Below are 25,024 nucleotides of genomic sequence, written 5' to 3' on the forward strand. Positions count from 1 at the left end.
CAAATGTTTTAAATAATCTGGAAATATAAGCTACTATATAAATAACATCTCAATTGCATTATCTTTTGTTTTCAATGAAAGCTTCCATCTTTGTAATTGTTCATTAATATATATATGTGCTTTAATTTTTTTTTTTTCAGTACTAGGGACTGAACCCAGGGGAGCTCTACCACTGAGCTATATAATCAATCCTTTTAAAATTTTGTTTTGAGACAGAGTTCTCTTTAAGTTGCTCAGGCTGGTCTCTAACTTGCAATTCTCCTGCCTCAGTCTCCCAAGTTGCTAGAATTATAAGTGTGTGCCACCATGCCCTGCCAATATATTTAACTGAAGTAATATAATTACAGTTTTAAAATATGGTAAAACTCTATTGAACTGTACAGTTCATTACTACAGGCAGATACACAACACATCAACTTAGGACTGTCTTGAACTCTTGCAGCCTTATGTGCCACTGCTTCCTCCTGCATATGCTGCACTCCTCTTTGTTGTAGACGCAGTTTCCAGAGACCATAGAATTTCCTCTTACTTCTGGGTGTGTGTTTGTACATCTTTTCTTTCAGCCTTGTCCCTTTTTTTAAAATCCTTTTTTGAGGGGGAGAATTGAGGGGTGATAAGAAATTTAACATACAAAAGGGAAAAAAGCATGCTTAAATCTACCAACACTTGGGTACCCATCATCCATTAAAAAATTAGAATGTTCAGGCATGGTGGTGCCTGCCTGTAATCCCAGTCACTCAAGAGGCTGAGGCAAAGGATTGTGAGTTCAAAGCCAGCCTCAGCAAAAGTGAGGCACTAAGGTACTCTAAAATAAAGTACAAAATAGGGCTGGGTACACTGCTCAGTGGTTAAGTGTCTCTGAGTTCAATCCCTGGTACCTGGTACCCACCACCCCCCAAAAATTAGACCATGGCCAGCACACTGTAAGCCTCCTATTTCACTCTTTTCAACCACAATCCCCTTTCCCTTTGCACTCCCTTGACTTTCAATGGTAATCACTTCCTTCTTGTTCTTTTTAGTTTACTACCCAAGAATGCATCCCTAACCACTTTACAGTTCAGTTTGCTGATGTTTGTACTTCTGGGGATCAATACAAGGCCTTGAGCATACTAAGCAAGTATTCTACCACTGAAAAACTGGGGTTTTGAGTTTCATCTGAGAGAGGTCATACAGTGTATACTTTTGTATCTTCTTCACTCAACATCATGCTGTGAGCGTTACTTTGTGGAGTTTGTGTAGTTGTAGTTCCTTCATTTTCATTGCAGCATCGCAGGAATCAGCAACCTATGGCCCACAGCTTGTTTGGTTATGTATCATCATGGCTGCTCTAGCATGATAACAGCAGTGTTGAGTAGTTGTGAGTGAGACCACGTGGCTCAAAGAGCCTAAAATATTTAAAATCTATCCCTTTATAGAACACTTTACTGACTTCTGAAGTACAGTGTTTCCTTTTGTGAGTATGCCACAATTTCTTTTTCTATTCTCTTGTTCTTGTTATTCTGAGTTGTTCACACTTTCGGGTTATTACAGATATAAAACTTCTGTGGCCATCTTTGTATATGACTCATGCTATACATGTGCACACAATTTCTTCTGGGCATATCTTTAGCCAGGTAGATGAAGTCAAATGTTATGTTTTCAAAATGGTTATAATAGTTTACCAACACTTGTTGCTGGTAGTTTTTCTAAATTTCAGGTATTTTGGATTTGTTGTGGTATCTTGCTGTGGGTTTAACATGCATTTTCTTGATTGTTAATGAGGTCAGAATTTCAAATGCCTGTTGCCTACTTGGACTTTCCATTCTGTCTGCCCAAGTTCCTTGTCCATTTTTCTGTTGGGCTTTTTCTTTATTGACTTATATTTTTTTATACTCTGCATACAAGCCTTTGTCTGAGTCCCACTCATTCTTTACTTCCCAGATGAGGTGATACTTCTCAGGCCAAGGTGCTCTTCTTCATACTACTTCAGCTTGTATCCCAGGGTATAGTGTGCATTGTCTCTGCATATGCACTTAGCAGTTGCCCTCACTAGGATGCTCCTAGGATGTTGATTCCTAGAGGGCAGGGACTAGGCTTTATTTTAGCACAGGAAGTGCTCAATGTTTATTTATTTAAAAAGAAAAAAGAGGAAATGTCCATCTAGATATAAGAAACATAGGAAAAAAAACCCCAATGTACTGTAGATAGCTAATGGAAATGTATATGTATTATTTCCCAGCATTATTTTTTAAAAAATGTTTTTTTAGACATTGATGGGCCTTTATTTTGTTCATTTATTTACACGGGGTACTGAGAATTAAACCCAGAACCTTACACATGCTGGGCAAGTGTTCTACCATTGAGCCATAACCCCAGTTCCTTCCAAAATCATTTTTTAAAGTGTGTCAACTGTGCATTGTTATTACAGGTTCCTTCCTCTCTCAGTGCAGAATGGAATCTTTCTTTCCTACAATAGTCTGGATTTGTGAGTTTTGTTATTTTTCTCAACCAAAACATCTTACCATTTCAGACATAATGGAACATCTTATATAGTTTTTTTTTTTTTCCATCTGGAAGAAATGTGACTAGGCACCATAACAGGGATTATGTTGACACTTAGTTGAATCAGTCATTTTTATTATTAATTTCTTCTTATGTATCACTTTAGTTTTGAAAATTCTTTGACTACTTGAGGAAATGACCAAGAACTTATTAGATTGACACATACATTTTTCTTTTTAACCTTCATTTAGGATCTTTTATTCATTCCTTGTTGATTTTTTAATGCATTTCTCTGCATTTTTTTCTTCAGCTTTCTTGAAAGTTATCTAGCATTTAAAATTATTGATTATTTGCATTATAAAACCCTCCCTTTCCTTATGTTCTCTGGTACTGCACAGTCCTGCTTGTTTTCACTCTGTCATGTTTACTGAGTTGTTCTTTTTTATGGCTATGTCCAAACAGCCCAAGACAACTATGCTCTGCCCACATTCCCTCTCTTGAAGACTTGATTTTAATCCCTCATTGAAATCACCATCTCTGCAGGGATGTTCCACTGCTGCCTCAGATTTGACATGCCTGCAATGGAACTGTATCCTTTGATTACATGCTGACTCCCTTTGGGATCTCTCTCTTGCTGAAAGAGGCATCAGTATTTCCATATATACTGGGCTCAGAACCAGGAAGTTATCCTGGGTTCCTCATTCTTTCTGGCCCTTCATATCTAGCCAGTCACTGGCTAAGTTCCTCTTTTATAACATCTGTTGTATATTCTCCTTGCATTCCATCCTTATCATTGCCCCTCACCTGTGGGTTCTTATCACCATTAGTGTTGGCCACTATAAGCAGTCTTTTAACTTTTCTTCTTGTCTCCATCTCTCTCCACTGCAATTCCAACATTGGAGTTTAAACATCTCTGCACCTATTGACTACTCATTCAAAAAAGCTTTGTAGTTATTTATTCTTCATATAATTGAATTTTAATCAATGCAGAACTTCTTCCAAACTCCATTTATGTCCAATCTTATTTTTTTGCCTCTTTATTTAAAAAATATTTTTTTGGTTGTAGTTGGACACAATACATACATTTATTTATTTATGTATGGTGCTGAGGATAGAACCCAGCACCTAGCATGTGCTAGGCGAGCACTCTACCGCTGAGCCACAACCCCAGCCCCTTATTTTTTGCTTCTTTCCTACAAAGCCTTCTTTAGGTCACTGCTCTGTGTGCTCGCCCTTGACCATACACCAACCTCTTAATTTTTTCCTTCTTATCTAAGCCTTACTTTTTTTTCAAGGGTCAGTAAAGTCCTAACTCAAGTTCCAACTGGTCCTATTCGAAATTGATTTCTCTTTTAACTGATACTTATTGTACCATATCATTTTCTCTAATGTGTACTTTATAATTTTTCATTCATTCATTCATCTAACAGCCACTGCTATGTGCCAAACACAGTACTAGAAACAGAGAATATAAAGATGGGCAAAATATAGTTCCTGCCCTTGAAGAGTTCATAATTTCGTTTGGTTTGGCCAAATAGAATAAAAAAAAATCTGCAGGAAGAAACTGTCTTATCCCTTTTTGTGTTTCCAATGTTAATCAGTCTCTTCTACAGTATATATACATAATATGTACTTATTGCTATTAATAGTGTCGATGAAAGACAAATATTTTCTTCTTCTAGCAGTAATGCAGCAAGCTAGCAAAGTTTACTTCATATACTTTAAGTATTTGTATTAGAAATTCAAATAAGAAAGCTGCCACCGGTCCTTCTGATGAGTTTTTAGTGTTATAGAAACTCTATTCATAAAGCTATAAACGGTCTTAAAACTCTTCAAGCTATTATTATTCAGATTGTTTTCCTGGATTGTACATGAATCATGTGCAAAGTTAATTTTTCATTGAGAAATTCTATAGTAACATATACACACATTACATGCTAACACATATCTATAGGTATATTGTAAGAAATCTCTAGATAACTTATAATTTTCACTGATAAGCAGGAGTAAAAAACTGTTCATGAATTGTTACCTTATCATAATGTAACAAACTTGCTACAGTTAGTAAAACAGCCAAGATTCAGGAACCATGGAATTACAACTACAGAACCTTGTATGCCTTGTATGATTATGTTATTATTTCTCCTGTGGCAATGTAAATAAATTGTTGGAAGACCAAAAAGAACAAAGAAAATGAAAGAGGAAGGCAGAGAAAATGAGGGGGAGAGAGGGAGAGGGAGAAAGGGAGGAAGAGAGAGAGAGAGAGAGAGAGAGAGAGAGAGAGAGAGAGAGAGAGCAAGAGAGAACTCAAGAGAGCTAGAGTAGCAAGAGGGAGCAATAGTGAAGAGACTAAGAGGTGTAAGTTGGTTTGTGGGTGGAGCTTTGAAGGTGAGGGTAGAGGGTAGAGAGTGACAAGTGAGTGCATTGGTAATATAGGGGATAATTTTGAAATATTCTGCATTATAGTGAAAATAACATTTGAAGTTCATATTCCACCATGGAAACTTCTTGTAAGATAATTTGAAATGTATTTGTAAAGTTGTGGCTGAAGAGGGAGCATAAAATGGAAAATAAATAAGTTGTTCCAGATAATGACAGCCACCACAACACAACATAGGGTACTGGAAATTTTTAAAGGATTTCCTCCTGTACCCATGGGCTTTTTATTTTATTATTTGTGTGTGTATGGTACTGGGATTTAACCCAGGAAGACTTTACCATTGAACCATATCCCTAGTTTTTTTAATTTTTATTTTTTATTGTGAGACAGGGTCTCACTAAGTTTCCAAGGCTAGCCTCCAACTTGTTGATCCTTCTGCCTCAGCCTGGTGAGTAGGCTTGCTCTATCGTGCTGGACCCCATTGGCATTTTATTCTCTGTCTCATGGCCTCTGTTTGGAAAAAAATGAGGAAAATAATGTAAGAGACAGGCTCATTGTGACCACACACAGCTGTCACCAGGCCATTTTGTCTCTTCAAAGGTTGCTCATTGCATGGTGGCCTCAGACAGGCAGGAGGTGCCACTCTTTACTACCACTTTGAGCAATCATGGGACAGAATTGCCAGGGCCAAACAGAAGGCTAGCATATTTTAATTCACTCTGATTCACTCCTGTATACACTGGATTTTGGCAGGTGGCAGAGATTTAAAAAAAAAAAAAAAAAGAGAGAGAGAGAGAAAGAGAATCAGGGAAACTATGATCTGGGCTGGTGCTGGGGTGCTGGCTGCTGAAGCAAAGGCAATGGCAAAGACCAAAACAACCAACCAACCAACCAAATAAGCCAAAACAAAAACATATGGAAGAATTGGAGAGAAATGGGGTACCAGGAGACTAGGCGCCTGTACCAAATAGGAACCAGATGCAACTTTAAAATATGTGCCTGCTGTATGAGTTAACATTTGCCCACTATGCCTGTACCTACACTTTATGGTGGAATACTCTATTACCTTCTCCAAACACCTACCATGGAAGGTGGAAATTATATTCCTTTCACAAATTAAAGGGCTTCTGATAGAACAAAACCCAAATGATTTTTGGATGAAACTATAGATCTTCCTAATTCAAGGATGATTGCATTTATATAAATTTGTTTGAGATGTTAACATTGTTGAAAATAAATGAATCCAAAAAAAACCTCAAGTTACAGAAAGCCTTAGGATCCTGGAATGGATTGTGCTGTGAATCTTAAAGAGCAGATCAAAATGACTGGCCTAAATTTTATGAATAGATTCAAGGTTAAGGGGGTATATGTTTGTGTCCTATGTTTGACAAGGAAAAGAAATGGAATAAATAGTACCATGTTACAAATATTTTCTCAAATTGTGATATTTTAAAAAGTACAGAAAAAAATACAATTGTTTGGTTACTTCTCTGATTATTACTATCATCTTAATCAATTTAAAACTCTCAATTAAAAAGAAAATTAAGAATACTAACTTTTTTCTTTTGGTAGCCTTAGCTTTAAATAAAATTAGGCATGTGAACATATATAGATTTGGGGTTTTGTGTATGTCCCTGGAATGGAGTTTGTTTGCTGGCCAGCTCAATATTTGACAAAGAAAAATGGGCTGTTCTTGCTTCTTGCACAAAGATGCACTGTTTCCAGAGCAAACCAAAAAAAAAAAAAAAAAGGATTTGCGTAAGTTGAAAAAATCTTAAAATAATATCCAACCAATAATTTAGTTAGTATAAACTTTCTATTAATTGATAAAATTTATGATTTCTGAGAATTAAAATTATAACTTTATAATAAGAACTTAAAATGCTAGTATCTGGAAATCTTAACTGCAAACAAGTTACTCTAAATCTCATTCTTAGTACCCCATAATTAAAGATACAGTTCTTTTTAAAAGGTGTTTTGTTCATGCAGTTGTACAGTACTCAAAGTTTCCAAAAGAAATGAGGCAAAGTATTTGTGAAGTCGAGCTGCCTCGGTCCCTTCCACAGAGCTGCCATCTGGGCTTGTTTATTTGTGTTTCCAACTTTCTGGAACAGAGAGTTTCTCTGTTAGCGACAGAGCAGTGAGCAAAGGAAGTGTCTTATAGAAGACTCTCCTTTTTTCCTCTTTTTTCTATAGTTTCAAACTTTAGTCTGGTCAACAATATCAAATGAGTAATATAATCACAAAATTCAACCCAGTTGGCAACTTCAGAATTGTCTAAGCAAATCATCTTGCACAATTTGATACAAGCAATATTACCTACATGCCACCGTCTTGTGCTTTTCAAACCTTTTTCAAAACACAAGCTGTCATTAAGGATATATAACTAGTCAGCCTGGAAACCCAATGTTGTTCATCAATCTGTCCACAAATAAGTATTTGATTTAAAAATGAAAGTAGCATTTCCAAGCAGTTTTCCTAATTTTGGAAAGTACATATGAGCTATGTTACAAAAACAAACAACCAAAACAATACACAAATCTTTCCAAACGAAATGAAAAAACAAACAGCATTATTGTTAAATCTAATTATGAAGAAAAGCTTAAGAATTTATAAGTCAACATTTTAAAAAATTAGTAGTCTCTTAGTTTTAAAACATTTAATAAATTAAATAGAAGCAAAAGTACCTTGTAAAGTAAAATCCAGCAATACATATTCGTAAGCAAATTCTGTCTTTGTTTCCACTTGCGGTCTCTTCAGGGTAGAAAATATTTTTCCAGGGCTGCTATCATCAGGGTCTTCTAGCTTTCTAAGTCCGCACCCCATGGCAAAGTCTGTAAGGAATTAAATTGCAGGAAAGGGGAGGGAGAACAACAAATTCTGTTGTTTAAGCTGCAAAAAGAAAGTTACAGACTTAACTGCTTTGATTTGATTTTCAGCAAAACCATAGACACCGGAAAAAAAAGGTTGGGGTCCAAAGAAAGGAGCTGAAGACTTTTTCTATCCATTTTTCTGTAAAGTCACTGAGCCCATGATTAAGCTACAGCTCTGGGAGGCTGGGCTTGATGTTAGTGAAACATGCAAGCTGCTACAACTTAGTAGAGAATTTCCATGCCACGTCAATTTACAGCCAGCCAGCCCCCCTACCAGAGTTCTGTCGCTCAGGGCACCAACAGTGCTTTGTCTATCCCAGTTGGCTGGATGATAAAAGAGGTGTCCCAAAACGGAAATAAAAAGGCAAAAGCGCAACTCAGATGTAATTATCTACAAGTTAAAGACATATTCAGACACAGTAGCATCCAATTCTTTTTGTTTTCTTTCTTCCCTCTGTCTTGTGCCCACCCTCCTTCCTCCCTGCTACTATTGAGAGAGGGAGAGAGAGAGGGAGAGAGAGGGAGAGGGGTGGAGAGAGAGAGAGAGAGAGAGAGAGAGAGAGAGAGAGAGAGAGAGAGAGAGAGAGAGAGAAAGGGGGAAAAAAAACTGGATTCTCAACATGGTTGGAAACAAAAATCATTTCCAGAAAGGAAGTCAGCTTTATGAGAAAACCGTTTCTGGAGTCCAAAAGGAGAAAAGAAAAGTGAAGGGGAAAAAAAAGCACTTTAGTCTTTAAACAGCACTTTTAAAGATTTTTTTTTTCTAACATGTAGTTTCTTTTTGCCTGAAAAATCATATGCTGATTAAAACTGCCAAGTATAAAAAATTTACATTAAAATGTTTTCATAAAAATGTCTTAATTGCTAAAGGGAAATAGATATATGGATAATTAGTTTTCCTAACATCCTTAAATAGTTTGAAACACTCCATTATTAGAGTACTTAAGATAATAACTGATATAACACTTCTGCAGTTTTCAAAGTATACTTAAACAAAACACTGAAACTCTGACAACCTGATTTCTTAAGTTTTATAAATTGCCATTTACTTGAGGTCAAGAACAACTTATAATGGATCATTTGTGATGAGTGTTTATTACATTTAACTATGTGCAGATCTGTTAGTATGGTACACTCATCAAAACTATGAGCCCTGGAATCAGACAGCCTGGGTTCAAATACAGCTTCAGGCCTACTCCAGATGTGACCTTGGGCAAATTACTCTTTAAGTTTCAATTTTCTCTGCTCTAAAATGGAGTTAATTATAGTACTTATCTCACAGGCTTGTTATGAATACTGAGTGAGATAATCTTATCTGCTATCTTAACACTTGTCCTGGCAAATAGCACAGAATACATTTATCAGTGTATGTACATTATAAAATGGGACTGGGAGTAGTAATAGGAAGGAAGTGATTCTGCCACCACTCCCATTATTTACCTGATTTCTTACAAAACAAGTCCTGACCACAACTGAGATTCTGGAGAAAAGATTTTTCAATTACATTCAAGTGTACAAATGGAAACTCTCCAAAGGGGGGGGGCAGGCTCTTTAGTTTGTAGATCACCATCACCTTTTGCCCCTTCTTTTGGCCAACTTGTCTTGATGTTTTATTCCTCAAAAATATTTTCTTTTAATATGTATTTTTTTTTTTAGTTGTGGTTGGACACAATACCTTTATTTTATTTATTTATATGTGGTGCTGAGGATCGAACCCAGCGCTTTGCTAGGCGAGCCCTGTACCGCTGAGCCACCACCCCAGCCTCAAAAGTGTTTTTAACAGAGGAAAATTCCATACTTCTCCATGTTTATATATGAACATGGTTGGTGATAAGCAAATTCTGGGTAAATGTGACTAAAAAGACAGCAGACTCTGACCCACAGTGACTCTTTTGAGTCTATTTACAGTGCTTTCATGCCTGTCTTTTTCATGTTCTCTCTTGTAGGATCTGGGCTGTGTGTGTATTCCTTTATGGCAGAAATGTAATCTTTGAAGGTTTACTAGTACCTATTGAAGTACCTAGAAGATTATTATTAATTTTAAATATAAATAATTTTAAAATTTCTTTTTTTGGAGACATTAAAGAAATCCAATAATTTACCATAATATTATACTATCTTAGGATAAATGATTTGTGCATACAATGTTTTTTATGTTATATAATTATATAATATAAACTTTAACAAGAATTTGTACTGGGAAGTAAATAAAAATTTGTTTAGTACCCATTATATTTATTAAGTGCCACTTTCCAGGCACTCAGCTAGATACTGGGTATATAAGATGACTAAACATGGCCCTTTGCCCTAAAGAGCCTTAGTTATATGGGGAAGACAGGCTTAGAAATAGAGAATTTAAATGTAATTTGGCAGCTGCTGAAATAGAAGTATGCATAGATTGCCTATAAGCCCAAGAAGGGGCCTCTCAGTCTAGAGGATGCTGTCTGAGCTATCTTCATGGATGAATATGTATAAGATAACGAAAGAAAGGTAGGGAGCATGTGTCCCAAGGAGAGAAAAGCAAAAGCAAAGTCATGAATCATAAAAACAGCATGGCATGTCTAAGGAACATGAAGCAGTTAAGAAGTACTAGAATGTAAAATGTGAAGAAAATAGAACAGGCTGTAAAGGAGAAAAGGGCTAAGCTGTAATGGAGGTTTTTATGCTATACACAGGGAATTTGTACTTTATTTCATAAGTTAAAAAAAGGGAGTAAAATAATTCAGTGGAATAAGCAAATGAGTTTGGAGTAGGCATGTAATATCAATTTGCATCTTAGATACATAATTGGGGCTGCTTTGAGAAAGATGCTTTTAATTGGAGCAAGAAGGAGGGAGGTGAATCAGGATGGTAATGCAGTATCCAGTTAAGAGCAGATAACCAGGGGCTAGGATTGTAGCTCAGTGGTGGAGTGCCTGCCTTGCCCATGTGAGGTTCGATCCTTAGCACCGCACCACATAAAAATAAATAAATAAATAAAGGTACTGTATCCATTCGGCCAGTTGCCTGCCACTCTTTTTTTTTTTTTTAATTTAATTTAATTTTTATTTTTTTTTTTAAAGAGAGAGAGAGATATAATTTTAATATTTATTTATTTTTTCTTAGTTCTCGGCGGACACAACATCTTCATTTGTATGTGGTGCTGAGGATCGAACCTGGGCCGCACGCATGCTAGGCGAGCGAGCTACCGCTTGAGCCACATCCCCAGCCCTGCCTGCCACTCTTATATCCAATCATTACAACAATTGTCCCCATATAAAATCTTTTACCAATGATGTTTCCCCACTTTTGTAATTAGGATAAATTTTTGAAATAAATGTCTTCCAACATTGGTTACTTTTTAAAAAAAATATTTATTTTTTAGTTGTAGTTGAACATAGTACCTTTATTTTATTTATTTATTTTTATGTGGTACTGAGGATTGAACCCAGGGCCTTGCAAGTGCCAGGCGAGTACTCCATTGCTGAGCCACAACCCCAGCCCAACATTGGTTACTTTTTTGTATTGAATTATATTTGCTGACAACAATGGATTTCAGGGACAATTTTCAATTCTGTGTCACAAATGGGAATTCCCAGGTACAAAAGCTGGGTCTAATGGATTATCAATTCTTGTGTATATAGCTAGAAACAATTAAAGTGTATTATTGATTTTTGTTCATGTTATAGTAGACACTTAGTCCCTGAATTAATGAATGACAATTATGAAAATGTGGCACAACATTACGATAGTTAGGAGGCAAGTTTGGACCATCTGAATTCACTGAAGTCTTGAAGCTTCTAAGAGATAATTATGTATCATCTAACCCATTCTCTACAGAGAGAAACTTTTGCATAATAGTAATTTTAAAATCCAACCTATTTTATGTGTTCCTGCTCAAAGAAGTATATTCAACAAAAATCTGAATGTTTTTGGAGCACCTACTATATATGAAAGAACTGCAAGGAACAAAGATGAAATGCCACATTTAAGCTCTCCAGAATTTATAAGCTGGCAAATACTAAGTTTTTTTTCTTTCTTTTTTTTTTTTTTAAAGAGAGAGTGAGAGAGGAGAGAGAGAGATTAGAGAGAATTTTTAATATTTATTTTTTAGTTCTCGGCGGACACAACATCTTTGTTTGTATGTGGTGCTGAGGATCGAACCCGGGCTGCACGCATGCCAGGCGAGCACGCTACCGCTTGAGCCACATCCCCAGCCCGCAAATACTAAGTTTTAACTACTCGATGTAGTGTTTCACATTTCCAAAGAAGTTGATGGCTTATTGAAAACATTATTTATTGGGACTGGGTTGTAGCTCAGTGGTAGAGCCCTTGCCTCTCATGTATGAGGCACTGGGTTCAATTCTCAGCACTGCATATAAACAAATAAATAAATAAAGGTCCATTAATAACTAACAAGATACTTAAAAGAAAATATTATTTATGTATTCTTTCTCTAATAATCAGAAAAGCTACAATCACCATCCACTAAGAGTTGTATAGACTAATACTTGTATTTTGACATTATTTTTTCTATAGTCTGGCTTCTCAGCCTAACACACTGAAAAATTTTTATGGCTTTGTAATTTTCAATGTCCAGCTGATACAATAATTTTTTTTTTCCTGTTTGGTGCTGGGGATTGAATCCAAGGCCTCACACATGCTAAGCACATGCTCTACCATTGAGCTACAACCTTGGCCAATAGTCTTTTCTTTACAAAATTGACTATTTAAAAAAATAATAATAAATATGTTTTTAATGTGGTGCTAAGGATAGAATCTGGTGTCTCACTCTACCAGTGGTACTACTCTACCACTGACCTACAACCCCAGCCCCCAAATTGACTATTTTCAACTGCTTATTCTTCTAGACAGTAGTTTACAAGGTGCTTATGGCAGAGCCTTTTGTTTTAAAGAAATGAAAAGAGAGGGATCTTTGAGCAGGCAGGGTTGTGGGTTGTGCTCTGTTATCTAACAGAACAATCTAGCTTTTATCAATTTCATACATCAGTAATAATTTTAAAAAACATGACTTCTAGAAAATGACACCATTTACATTATAAACTATTTGTTTTCTAGGAATAAATCTACTGAAATGTTAAGCCAGACTAGTATTTTAAAAATTATAAAACTTTACTGAACAGAACAAAAGGATAGTTTCTAATTTTAATATAGTTAAAAAGGACATTCATGGTCATTTTTTTTTTTTTAGAATTTAATGTTGTAAATATGTCAGTCTCCCTTGCCCTTAATAGCTGTCATTGATCTACAGATTTAATGCAATAATTACCTAAACCCCAACAAGTCTTTTGTATGGAACTTTTCAAGTTGATTTTAATATTTTATGTGGAAGATAAAAAGTCAAGAAAGAATATTGTAAAGACTAAGAAGAAGAAATTAGTTTTGTATATGTTAATATTTAGTAAAAAGCTACACCAATTTAAAGTTATTTTTAAACAAAGCTCAGAAAAATTAGCAATACAATAGAATAAAGAGCCTGGAAACAAACTGATGTATGGGAATTTTCCATTCAATGGAGGTGACAGGGCAGATCAGTGGAGAAAATGGAACTGGGACAACTCGTTAGCCATGTGGGGAAAATAATTGGATTTCTTCATCTTACCATATAAAAAAATGTCAATTCTAGGTTTGGGGTATAGCTGAATGGTAAAATGCTTGCCTAGCATGAGCAAGACCCTGGGATCAATCACCAGCACCAAAAACCAAACAAACAAAAAGGAAAAGAAAAAAGAAAAGAGAAAGAAAAAGAGACAATTCGATATAAAAATCTTAAACATCAAAAGCAAAATGTTATAATTTTATATGAAAATATAGATGTATATTTATCTTACCTCAGAGTACAAGAGTATCTTAAGAGGAAAATGAGGACTGGGGTTTTAGCTCTGCGGTAGAGCTCTTGCATAGCACAAGTGAGGCACTGGGTTTGATCCTCAGCATCACATAAAAACAAATAAATAAAATAAAGGTTAAATTCTTTAAAAATAGAGGAAAATGATAATCATAAAATAAGTCTAAAATAAATTGTATTAAAATTAAGAACTATTCATTAAGACTCCTTAAAATGAAAAGATGAGGGGCTGGGGATGTGGCTCAAGCGGTAGCACGCTCGCCTGGCATGCATGCGGCCCGGGTTCGATCCTCAGCACCACATACAAACAAAGATGTTGTGTCCGCCAAATACTAAAAAAAAAAAAAGAAAAAAGAAAAGATGAAATAAAGCTGGGATATACTGCTTATATTTGCCAAATATCAATCAGTAAAGGAACAGTATGAACAATACATAGAGAACTCTTGCAAATAAATAAAAAAGAGAATTTATAATTTATAATTTTTCTAGAAGAACTTCAAGACCATTTTAAAGAAATATATTTTGTACAAAAATAAATAAGCATGTCATAGGAACAGAAACATGTATGTTCATTAATATATAAAGAGATGTTCAATTTCAATTGCAAATCAAGGCCACAACAATACAAAATTTTTAAAAGTTGTGGTAAAATATGAAAAATATAAAACTTACCATTTTAAAATGTATAATTCAATGGCATGAAGTAGATTCACAATGTTTTGCAATGGTTATTTAGCTCCAGAACTTTTTCATCACCCCAAGAGGAAATTCCATATCCATTAAGCATTTATTCTCTCCATTATAGTTCTTCCTCAAACTGTTGCAACCACTTATTTGCTTTCTGTCTCCATGCATTTTCCCATTCTGAATATTCGATGTAGTAGAGTCATATAACATGTAGAATTTTTGTTTGGCTTTTCTCACTTAACATATTTTTAAAAAAGATTTATGAATATGGTATCATGTATCAGTACTTCACTTTTTTTAATGGCTGAATACATTTCCATTGTATGGATATCCATATTTGTTTCTCCATTTATCAGATAATGGAATTTGAGTTGATTCCACTTTTTGGCTATTGTGAACATAAGTTTCATAGTACTTTGTAGCCATTTGATTGGCAAGAATGAAGAAGCTAGACAACACCAAGCACAGAATAGATCTTTTTAAGGAAATGTTGCTAATCAGAGTAAAAATTTATTTAACCATGTTGGAAGAAAACTTCGAATTATCTTGTGAAATTGAACATTCACATCCTCTACAAGACAGCAATTTCACTCCCGGGCATATATTCAAGAGATACTTCAGCATAGAGGTACCAGGAATCACACACAAGAAAGTTAATAGCAGTACTGTTCCTAAGAGTAAAATATTTGAATCACTTGGGTTAATCAGTAGACATTTATTTTCTCTCTCTCTTATAAATTTTTAGTTGTAGATGGACAAAATACCTTTATTATTTATATGCAGTGATGAGAATCAAACCCAGTGCCTCACACATGCTAGACAAGTGCTCTACCATTGAGCCACAATCCCAGCGGCCCCCCCCCGCCCTCCCCATACCTTTATTTATTTATTTATTTATTTATTTATTAATGTGGTGCTGGGGATTGAAGCCAGTGCCTCAAGCATGCCAAGCAAGTGCTCAGTGGAGCCACAACCCCTCCCTCTACACCCCTCCTCTCCCCCCCTCTTTTTCTTTCTTTTTTTTCCAAGGAGTTCTGTTCTACAGGAAAGAGAGAGAATGGAAATGGGGATTGAGGTTTTTTTTTTTTTTTTTTTTTTTTTTTTTTTTTTTTAAGGTGAGAGAGAGAACAGTAGTAAGCAGAAATATGCATGAAGCACTGGTTGAATGGAAACCTTTTTTTTTTTTTTTGGGCAGTAGTGGGGATTGAACCCAGGGACCTCTGCCACTGAGTCATATCCCCAATCCTTCCCCTTTTTAAAATTTCTTTTTGGGGCAGGTACTGGGGATTGAAATCAGGGGCACTTAACCATTGGGCCACATCCCTAGCTCTATTTTGTATTTTATTTCGAATCAGGGTCTCACTAGTTGAGACAGGGTCTCATTGAGTTGCTTAGGGTCTCGCTAAATTGCTGAGACTAGCTTTGAACTTGTGATCCTCTTACCTCAGCCTCCTTAGCTGCTAGGATCACAGGTGTGCGCCATCAAGGGCTCCCCTCTCCACCCTTGTTTGTTTTTTGAGACAGGGTCTCAGTAAGTACTCCAGCCTGGCCTTGAATCTGTGATTCTCCTGCCTGAGGCCTTGAATCTCAGCCTTCTGAGTCACTGGGATTATAGGTCATACACCCTTCACCTTGCCCCAGTTTAAGATTGACCTTTATTTGCTCTTCTTAAACCGCTGGATCAAATAAGAGCATATTGACTGATTATTTTTTGGATATTTGTTTTATCTTTGGTATACAGAATTCTATTAGTACATCTCCCATATCAACACAGAAATTGGTTCCAACTTCCCATATACTTTCATTCGTTTAATGTATGAAATAATCAGCCGTCAAAATGAAGTAACTATGGTTACATGCAACCACATGGATGAATTTTAGTAAGAAAGAATTGAATGAAAAAGGTGAGTTGAAGATTCATGTAATACTATATACTTTTTTAGAATGTTTAAACACAAAATTAAATGATGCTACTCGAACATATTATATGTATGATAACATGAATGCACAAATACAGAATTCAGGACAGGGATTACTTCTCTGGGAAAGTGAGGAGCACAAGAAAATCAGTACACGTGACTCACTGCTAATCTTTTAGTTTAGTGGTTCTCAAACTTTAGTATGCATCAGAATCACCTAGAGAACGCCTTGAGAATGTGGGGAACCGGTCCTAAGAATGTGCATTACTAACCAAATTCCAGATGCTTCTAGTTTTCTGCTTTCCTGGGGAATACTTTGAGAACCATTTCTAGTACTTCACTTTGGTTAGATTGTGGGTTCACAGGTACTCCATTCTTTTTTTTTTTTTTGGACTAGGGATTGAGCCAGGGAGCTCTACCACAGCGACATCTTTTTGAGAGTTTCACCTGTGTTGCTAAGGTTGGCCTCCAACTTGCAATCCTGCTGCTCCAGTTTCACAAGTAGCTGAGATTACACCGCACCCAGTTGTTCCATCCTTTTTTTTTTTTTTTTTAAAATTACATGTATATCATGAACCCCTAAGTTACATGAGGGAGCACTTGGAATGTAATTCAATGGCAAAGCCCTTGTCTAGCACTGGGTTCAATTCTCAGTACCACAAGGAAAGAAGTATCAATTAAGTGGGGAGAGGGTGTAACCCAAATATGAGAGTGTGTTATGAACTACAGACTATTACTTCAATTCTGGGCTCCTGAGGTTTCTCCTGCCCCCAAACTAGAGTCCTATTACTAAAAGCAAACTTGAAAAACACTCCTAGAAGATTATCAAGACCATTAAAAAAATATTAACTCCTCTTGAAAAATAAATTCGAAAATTATTATTCTTTATGTGCACAGCAGCAACATTGCAGTCTACTTCCCTGGATCTCAAGTGTCTATGGGAAGGATTTAGCAGATCAAATCTACATCTTGATTCAGCAAAAAACTGTTTACATAAAATATTTCTCCAACTTTTTCAGCTCTTATTCTTCCCTTAAGTTTAGGTTCTGAAATAAAATTTAGATTGACTTTTCATATATCGACCAGGGCATATGCAGAGGAATGTCCTGCCTAGAAAGGGAAACAGATCCATGAGTGTAAAACCACAACTTAGAGAAGGGAGCTGAAGATTTTATAACAGAAAAGAGGCTATTTTCCCGCCGACTTCCGCCAAGAAATCTACTGGCGCAGAGCCTGTGGAGGATGGGGGCGGGGGCGGGCTCTTACGGCCGAATTCCATTGGTTTTCGGGGCGGAAGCTTCTGGGCGGCTTGACTGCGCATGCGCCCCTCACACGTGCGTTTAAGTCGCCGCCTCCACAGCTTAGGCCGGCTGGAACTATGCTGCGAATATCTGTCCTCAGGCTGCTGGGATACTCGGGGACCCGCAGGGTCTCTCTTCTGGAGAGTTCTGGCCCACGCCACTATGGTTCAGGCTCTCAGTGTACCCGCGATGATCCTCAGGACACGCGCGCCTACTTCACCACACCCATTTTCTACGTGAACGCTGCGCCGCACATCGGACACCTGTATTCCGCGCTCTTGGCGGATGCCCTTTGCCGCCACCGTCGCCTCCGAGTTCCCAGAACTGCGGCAACCCGATTCTCTACAGGCACCGACGAGCACGGTCTGAAAATTCAACAGGCGGCGGCCACTGCCGGTGTGGCCCCGATTGAGCTGTGCGATCGAGTCTCTGCCCAGTTTCAGCAACTTTTCCAGAAGGCTGGCATCTCCTCCACCGACTTTATCCGCACCACGGAGGCCCGGCACCGGGTGGCAGTGCAGCACTTCTGGGGGGTGCTGAAGTCCCGGGGTCTGCTCTACAAAGGGCTCTATGAAGGTTGGTATTGCGCCTCTGACGAGTGCTTCCTTCCTGAGGCCAAGGTCACCTGGCAGCCGGGCCCGTCGGGGGATTCCTGCCCTGTGTCTCTCGAGAGCGGGCATCCTGTCTCCTGGACCAAGGAAGAAAACTATATTTTCAGGCTTTCTCAGTTCCAGGAGCCACTACAGCGTTGGCTGCGAAGTAACCCTCAGGCCATCACTCCAGAGCCATTCTATCACGGAGTCCTTCAATGGTTGGAGGAGGAGCTACCGGATCTATCTGTTTCTCGAAGGAGCAGCCACCTGCACTGGGGCATTCCAGTTCCTGGGGACGATTCACAGACCATCTATGTATGGCTGGATGCCCTGGTCAACTACCTCACCATAATTGGCTACCCCAATGCTGAGTTCAAATCTTGGTGGCCAGCCACATCTCATATCATAGGTAAGGATATACTCAAATTTCATGCCATCTATTGGCCTGCCCTCCTCTTAGGGGCTGGATTGAGCCCACCACATCGCATCTATGTCCACTCCCACTGGACGGTGTGTGGCCAAAAGATGTCCAAGAGCTTGGGCAACGTGGTGGATCCCAGGACTTGCCTTGATCGATATACTGTGGACGGCTTCCGTTATTTTCTTCTTCGGCAGGGTGTTCCTAGCTGGGACTGTGACTACTACGATGAGAAGGTGGTTAAGTTGCTGGACTCCGAGCTGGCAGATGCCTTGGGGGGTCTTTTGAACCGATGCACTGCTAAAAGAATAAACCCTTCTGGAACCTATCCAGCCTTTTGCACTACCTGCTTCCCTAGTAAGCCAGGGTCGGTGGGACCATCAGTTCGTGCTCAGGCAGAGGATTATGCTCTCGTGAGTGCAATGGCTAGTTTGCCCAAGCAGGTAGCAGAGTATTATGATAACTTTCAGATCTATAAGGCTCTGGAGGCAGTGTCCAGCTGTGTTCGGCAAACTAATGGTTTTGTCCAAAGGCATGCACCGTGGAAATTGAACTGGGAGAGCCCAGCAGATGCTCCCTGGCTGGGTACTGTGCTTCATGTGGCTTTGGAATGTTTGCGTGTCTTTGCAACTTTGCTTCAGCCTGTTACCCCAAACCTAGCTGACAAGTTGCTGTCCAGGCTGGGGGTCTCTGCTACAGAGAGGGGACTTGGAGATCTCTTTTTCTTGCCTCGATTCTATGGGCATCCATGTCCTTTTGAAGGGAGGAGGTTGGGACCTGAAACTGGGCTTTTGTTTCCAAGACTTGACCAGTCCAGGGCTTGTCTGGTGAAAGCTCACAGGACCTAAAAGCTCATTTCTTACTGGCTTGGGGTAAAAGCAATGTGTTATTTTCATTTTCAGGAAGGTTATACTAGTGTTTTCTGAGCACATACTCCATGCGACCGTGAACAAAGGTTTGTAGCCTTTCAGGTGAAGACTACTTCCATTTCTTCATGCCCATCAACCACTGTCTTTTGTGCACCAATGTTCTAAGATGTCTCTAGGGGAAATGTGGGTAAGAGAAAATTGCTGATATTTTCCCCCCATTATACCGCCTCTTAAACCACAGTTATGTTATTTGTTTGCCCAAACTACCTCTCATTACTTCTGCTTCAGTGACTCCTTTTATTGAGAGAGGGGTTGGAGGCTCCCAGCCTCAGCTTTTATAGGCTAGCCCTACTTTGTTAACATTGGGTGTCTGCAGATTCTTTTAAAAACCATATGAATTTTGCCCATATTCATTCCCATTATTTAAACTCCATGCCTACTAGGACTCCCTACTTTGTCAGTCAGTCCAAACAGTTGTGTTTTGTAACATTACACTTCAACCAGTAGATGGCTCTAGTCTCACATTTAATTACTTAAAATAGAAGTTTCAGAATTAAGTTTTCTGCTAATTTCACTGGGCTTTAAATTTTTATGCTTTTCTTGATGATGAGATATCATAAGGGATTTTTTTTTTGTGTGTGTGTGTGTGTATATTTGTGTGGTATTGGGGAGTAAACCCGGTGCCTTGTCCACCCTAGCCACTCTACCACTGAGCTATATCCCTAATCTTGACTCTCTTAAAATAACAATTATTTGCCACCACTGCTATTTTTTTTCTTTTTTTTTTTTTAAAGAGAGAGGGAGAGAGAGAGAGAGAGAGAGAGAATTTTCAATATTTATTTTCTAGTTCTCTGCGGACACAACATCCTTGTTGGTATGTGGTGCTGAGGATCGAACCCGGGCCGCACACATGCCAGACGAACGCGCTACCGCCTGAGCCACATCCCCAGCCCCAACCACTGCTATTTTGATAAGTTCTTTTTTTGGTGGTGTTGGATATTCAAGCCAGGTCCTTGCGCATGCTAGGCAAGTGCTCTACCACTGAGCTACATCCCCAGCCCTCAGGTTTTTTTTTTTAAGACTACTGAAAAATGACATTTACCTTTTTTTTTGGTACCAGGGATTAACCCAGAGGTGCTTAACCACTGAGCCACATCCGCAACCCTTTTTATTTTGAGACAGAGTCTTGCTAAGTTACTGAGCCTGGCTTGAACTTGTGATCCTCCTGCCTGTCACTGGGATTACAGATGTGTGCCACCACACCTGGCTGACATTTATTCTTATAATAAATAAATGTATAAAGTTGTTTATATGATAAACTATAAAACTTGCAGAATTTGGTATGTTAATTTTAAACTTTACAGGTTACAGATATAGCTAACAATTTGTAAATACTTTAATGTTTTCTGTTTCTTATAGGCTTAATTTTGTTATCCACATATACTAATTTACTTTGATTTCTTATTGGTCAATCAAAATAATACAATGTAGAAATTGTATAGAAATTATAAATATTAGTATGCTTACTTTTTCTTGCTGTTAAATTCTTTTGATTTTTTAACTTATTAAAGTTTAAAAGTTTATAAGTACCTTATTCAGATCTGTTCTGTTGCATTTGTTGAAGGTGATGGTCCAGGGAGGAAAAGATCAATGCTCCAGGAATCTCAAACTGGATTTAGGGAAACTCCAAGGCTCCATAAGAGAATATCACAGAGAAGATGTTAAGGTATCAATTTATACAGTAACTATAATATAGTAAGCCAGTGTTATAGCTCAGGTGATTGGGCAACTAGGCCAAAATTTAACATGAGAACATGCCTTGGAATATCCATTCATTGTATGGTAACGAGCAGAGGGCTCACTCTGAAGTAAACTATTGTCCTGGTAGTTTCCCCAGATTTATTTTAGGTGCCACCATTCAGCTCCAGATTCTCTTTAAAATGATCAAGGTGAGGGATTCCTGGTTACTTGGAAACACTGCTTGGAAAAGAATGTTTGAAGGCATTCTAAAGTTGGAAGGACCATTTCTACAAATGTTCCCTTTGGACTTTTTAGTTATCATTTTGGGCTTTTGTATTCTGGTTGCTTACTAGAATTACCAAGACATACTAGAGCAGAGTGAAAGATGTCATTTGTTTACATTAATGAAGGAAAACATTTGGAAAATCAGTGAGATGATAATCTCTGCCTTTGTTAGTGCTCTTATAGCATTGTTATAGTTCCTGTCATGGACTAATACACAGTTATCTTGCATTGATCTTTCTTATGGCCCAGTGCTGATCAATACACAGAAGTTGGTTTGTTGGAGGGTGTTAATATTGAGTTCTTTTTTACAGACTGTTACTTGTGCAGACGTTTAACTTAGATATTTGTAGTACTGGAGGTACAAGAAAATAGGAGAACCAGAAAAAGAGAGGGCATAATTACTACAGAAGACAGGATATTTTGAGTGGAGGAGTGTAGTAACTTGGATCTCACTTCTGTGATGATATGGAAGGTGAATCAGATTCTCTATTGGAGGCACACTATTGATAAAACAGATAACCATTTGGGTACTCAGTTGTGTTTGGTTTGATCCAGTAGTTTAAGAATGGCAAGTGGAGGACAGGTGACATTTAAAATTGGAGGGCATGCACTTTAAGAGGGGCGTCCTGTCAGGTGTGATGATACATGACTGTAATCCTAGTTACTTGGGAGGCTGAGGCAGGAGGATTTCAAGTTTGAGGCTACTCTGGGCACTTAGTGAGACCCTGTTCTCAAAATAAAAAAGGCTGAGGATAGCTCAGTTTTAAAGGACCCCAGGGTTACATCCCTAGTACTATGTAAACACATACACACACACACACACACACACACACACACACACACACGGCATCCTAATAACTTCTGGGAGATGACAATAAACTTAGCTTTAAGAATCCTCTTATTCTAGAACTGTTAGTACCTTATTTGGCATCTTGTAGGTCCCTTTATCATAAGGAATTTTCTTCCAAATACTACTATTGTGGTTCTCAAATATTCATTTTGGGAGCAGTGTTACAGGAGGGACAAAGCACTGTTTAGATCAGGTATTCCTAGGTTGTCCTATTAGGAGAGTAATAAGATGTCAGTAGACAGTAGTTCAGTAGACTATAGTCCTATTTATGTCATGTAAGAAGTAGTTGGCGGAGTATATGTTAAGTGACAGCACTATACAATGGAGACCTGTTTTATAAGCATACTCTTAGACTGGGCACCTAGAAGTTGGAAAACCAGTAACTATAGGAGAAGCAAGAAGTAAATACAATCTCTGATTTCATTGAAATCTCAGTTTTTCTAGAAGTAGACCTCATTCTTTTTCTTGAGGACCTGTGGACTCTATAAGGAATGTGAAAAGAAATTGGATATGAAGTTGATGCCAGAGTACTTGAGAAAGGCATTGGCTATTGGCTTAAGATGGGTCCTTGGGCATGGTGTTTTTTTCCTCCAAAGATGTACCTATGATTGGGATGTAGCTTTTTAGATCTGAGAAGTTCTGAAACTGGAGTGAAGCTAGCCAGTAGTTGTTCATGTTGTAGGCCTCCAACAAGGATGACTTACAACCATAAAGTTGTGGCAAGTGACAGTACCAAGGTTCCTTTAGGCATTGTGGTAGGGATGGGTTCCTGGATCTCTGACTGTTCCACCTTTACCAGGTATATAGTGGCAATTTTGGCCTGCACTAGTGTAATCTTTAGTTATAGGGGAGGTTAGGCCTCCTGGCTAAGATTTGGTGCATACAGCTGCTATAGATAATCTGTAATTGCCTTCTGAAGACAATGTCCTAAAATCGGTAGTCCAACTAGATATAGAATCACTTATTGGTGAGGTCTGGGGTGCTGTAAACCATGGTGGGTCCTTTCCTTGTCTTTTGTTAGAGAGTGAATATTAGTACACCCAGAATGACATGGACATATTGATAGCCATATGTCTATTTTTGCAACAAAGGTGTATTGGGTCAGCAAGTTTGAGGGGAGCTACGGCACAGACTGGGGTTACAACACAGAATCTATAGGAAACCCTTCAAATTCCTTGCAAAACTAATGGATATTCATTCTGCACAGCATAACTGGTTCTGCCCCTTCCTCTTGAAGGAGCTTTGGATAGGATTGGTTAATTTTATCAAGAGGAACATAATTTGGTTAGTATTACTAGAGGATCCAGAACAGTAACAACTAAGTTAATAAGATTAATTAGTGGGATTTTTAACCTTTCATGAAATGTGGCTTATTTCTGGAGGCAGAGAATAGAAGCCCGGCCTAAGCTGGCATTCCTACATCTTTAATTACTAGTTTGAGGAGAAAGGAGGGGACTCACCAGTTTGGAGGTAAAATTGGATTCTTTATCTTAGTTTTTAAATAGTCTTGGGTTACCCAAAATAGATCTTCTGAAATCAGGGAATCATTTTACAGAATAGTTGAGCATATTTAAGTACTTATATTTAAGACTACATTTCATTAGTTAGTTTTTTTTTTTTTAAAGAGAGAGGTGAGAGAGAGAATTTTTAAATTTTTAATATTTATTTTTTAGTTTTCGGCTGACACAACATCTTTGTTTGTATGTGGTGCTGAGGATTGAACCCGGGCCGAACGCATGCCAGGCGAGCATGCTACCACTTGAGCCACATCCCCAGCCCTCATTAGTTAGTTTCTACTTATATTTTCATGATGAGGGAAAGGAACTGGGAAGAACCACACACCAAGAGGATCTTCCTACGGCCCTGACAACTGGAGCAGATATTGGGAGGTTCAGCCATACCTGGATTGTTATCAAAGTAAGACTGTGGTATTTTTTTCCTTGGCCATGAACTGAATTGTTTGTGGCACAGTTACTCACCATGGATTTTAAAATCCTCAGCTCCTCACATAAGAGCAGGAAGGTATGAGATGTCAGGATGTTTCAGGAAATCAAGTATGCCACCTGCAAGAAGAAAATTATATCTCCAAGGAGAGATGAACCCTGCCCTTGAGACATTAAGATTTTTGGATGGAACAGTGGCAGAAGGCCTGAAAGACTCACTGGGTAAGTTGGAGGGACAGCTCTAGGAATAAATGGAAATGGAGGATGCTACCTGTTTTAGTGTATGGTATTGGGACAATGGTACTAACCTCTCTATGCGGCTACTCTCAAGGCCACATTTGGTGTGTATATCTATCATTAGTTAAGAACCACTGGTTTATGGGACTTAACATGGAGATGAATCTTTAAAAATTAATTATGATTGACTGCTAAAGGTTGGAATAATTGTATTATTCTCTTAATATATATAATAAAGTTATGACCAATTATGCATTTTTTTCTTAATGGTATTATTATTATTTTGGTATGGGGGACTGAACCCAGGAGCACTTAACTACTGATCCACATCCCCAGCCCTTTTTTAAATTAATTTTTAATTTTGACACAAGAGTCTTGCTAAGTAGCTTAGAGCCTTGAACTTGCAATCATCTTGCTTCAACCACTGGAGCCACTAGAATTATAGGTGTTCACCACTGTGCTCGGATCCTAAGGTATTTTTAAAAGGGCAATAACTTTAACTTTTTTTTTTTTTTTTTAAAGAGAGAGTGAGAGAGGAGAGAGAGAGAGAGAGAGAGAGAGAGAGAGAGAGAGAGAGAGAGAGAATTTTTAATATTTATT

At 37.9% G+C, this 25,024-nt stretch overlaps 2 protein-coding genes across 6 annotated transcripts in view; one reads left to right on the forward strand and one right to left on the reverse strand.

Moving 5' to 3' along the window:
* Positions 1-8,223, reverse strand: part of Rftn2 (raftlin family member 2) — a 63,417-nt gene extending 55,194 nt beyond the window's left edge. The window contains exons 1-2 of one of the 2 annotated variants that reach the window (XM_026399326.2): positions 8,009-8,223; positions 7,549-7,695 (exon numbers count right to left, since the gene is read on the reverse strand). In XM_026399326.2, coding sequence (XP_026255111.2) covers positions 7,549-7,687 — 139 coding nt within the window. In that variant the 5' untranslated portion in view covers positions 7,688-7,695; positions 8,009-8,223. Of the gene's footprint in view, positions 1-7,548; positions 7,985-8,008 lie in introns of those variants that run through there. The other variant, XM_026399325.2, reaches the window with a different exon arrangement.
* A 9,300-nt stretch (positions 8,224-17,523) lies between these two features.
* Mars2 (methionyl-tRNA synthetase 2, mitochondrial) lies at positions 17,524-24,675 on the forward strand. Of its 4 annotated transcripts, XM_077803068.1 has the most exons (4): positions 17,524-19,085; positions 20,994-21,095; positions 23,918-24,161; positions 24,245-24,675. In XM_077803068.1, the coding sequence occupies exons 1-2, from the start codon at positions 17,567-17,569 to the stop codon at positions 21,092-21,094; spliced, it is 1,620 nt and encodes a 539-aa protein (XP_077659194.1). In that variant the 5' UTR covers positions 17,524-17,566; the 3' UTR covers position 21,095; positions 23,918-24,161; positions 24,245-24,675. The 4 variants fall into 4 exon arrangements, with proteins under 4 accessions (XP_077659194.1, XP_026255120.2, XP_077659195.1 ...); XM_026399335.2 differs by having other exon boundaries at positions 23,918-24,675; XM_077803069.1 differs by having other exon boundaries at positions 17,524-18,943; positions 23,918-24,675.
* Positions 24,676-25,024: the final 349 nt, after the last annotated feature.

The sequence above is a fragment of the Urocitellus parryii genome, chromosome 1 (assembly GCF_045843805.1).
Source record: "Urocitellus parryii isolate mUroPar1 chromosome 1, mUroPar1.hap1, whole genome shotgun sequence".
Lineage (NCBI taxonomy): Eukaryota > Metazoa > Chordata > Mammalia > Rodentia > Sciuridae > Urocitellus > Urocitellus parryii.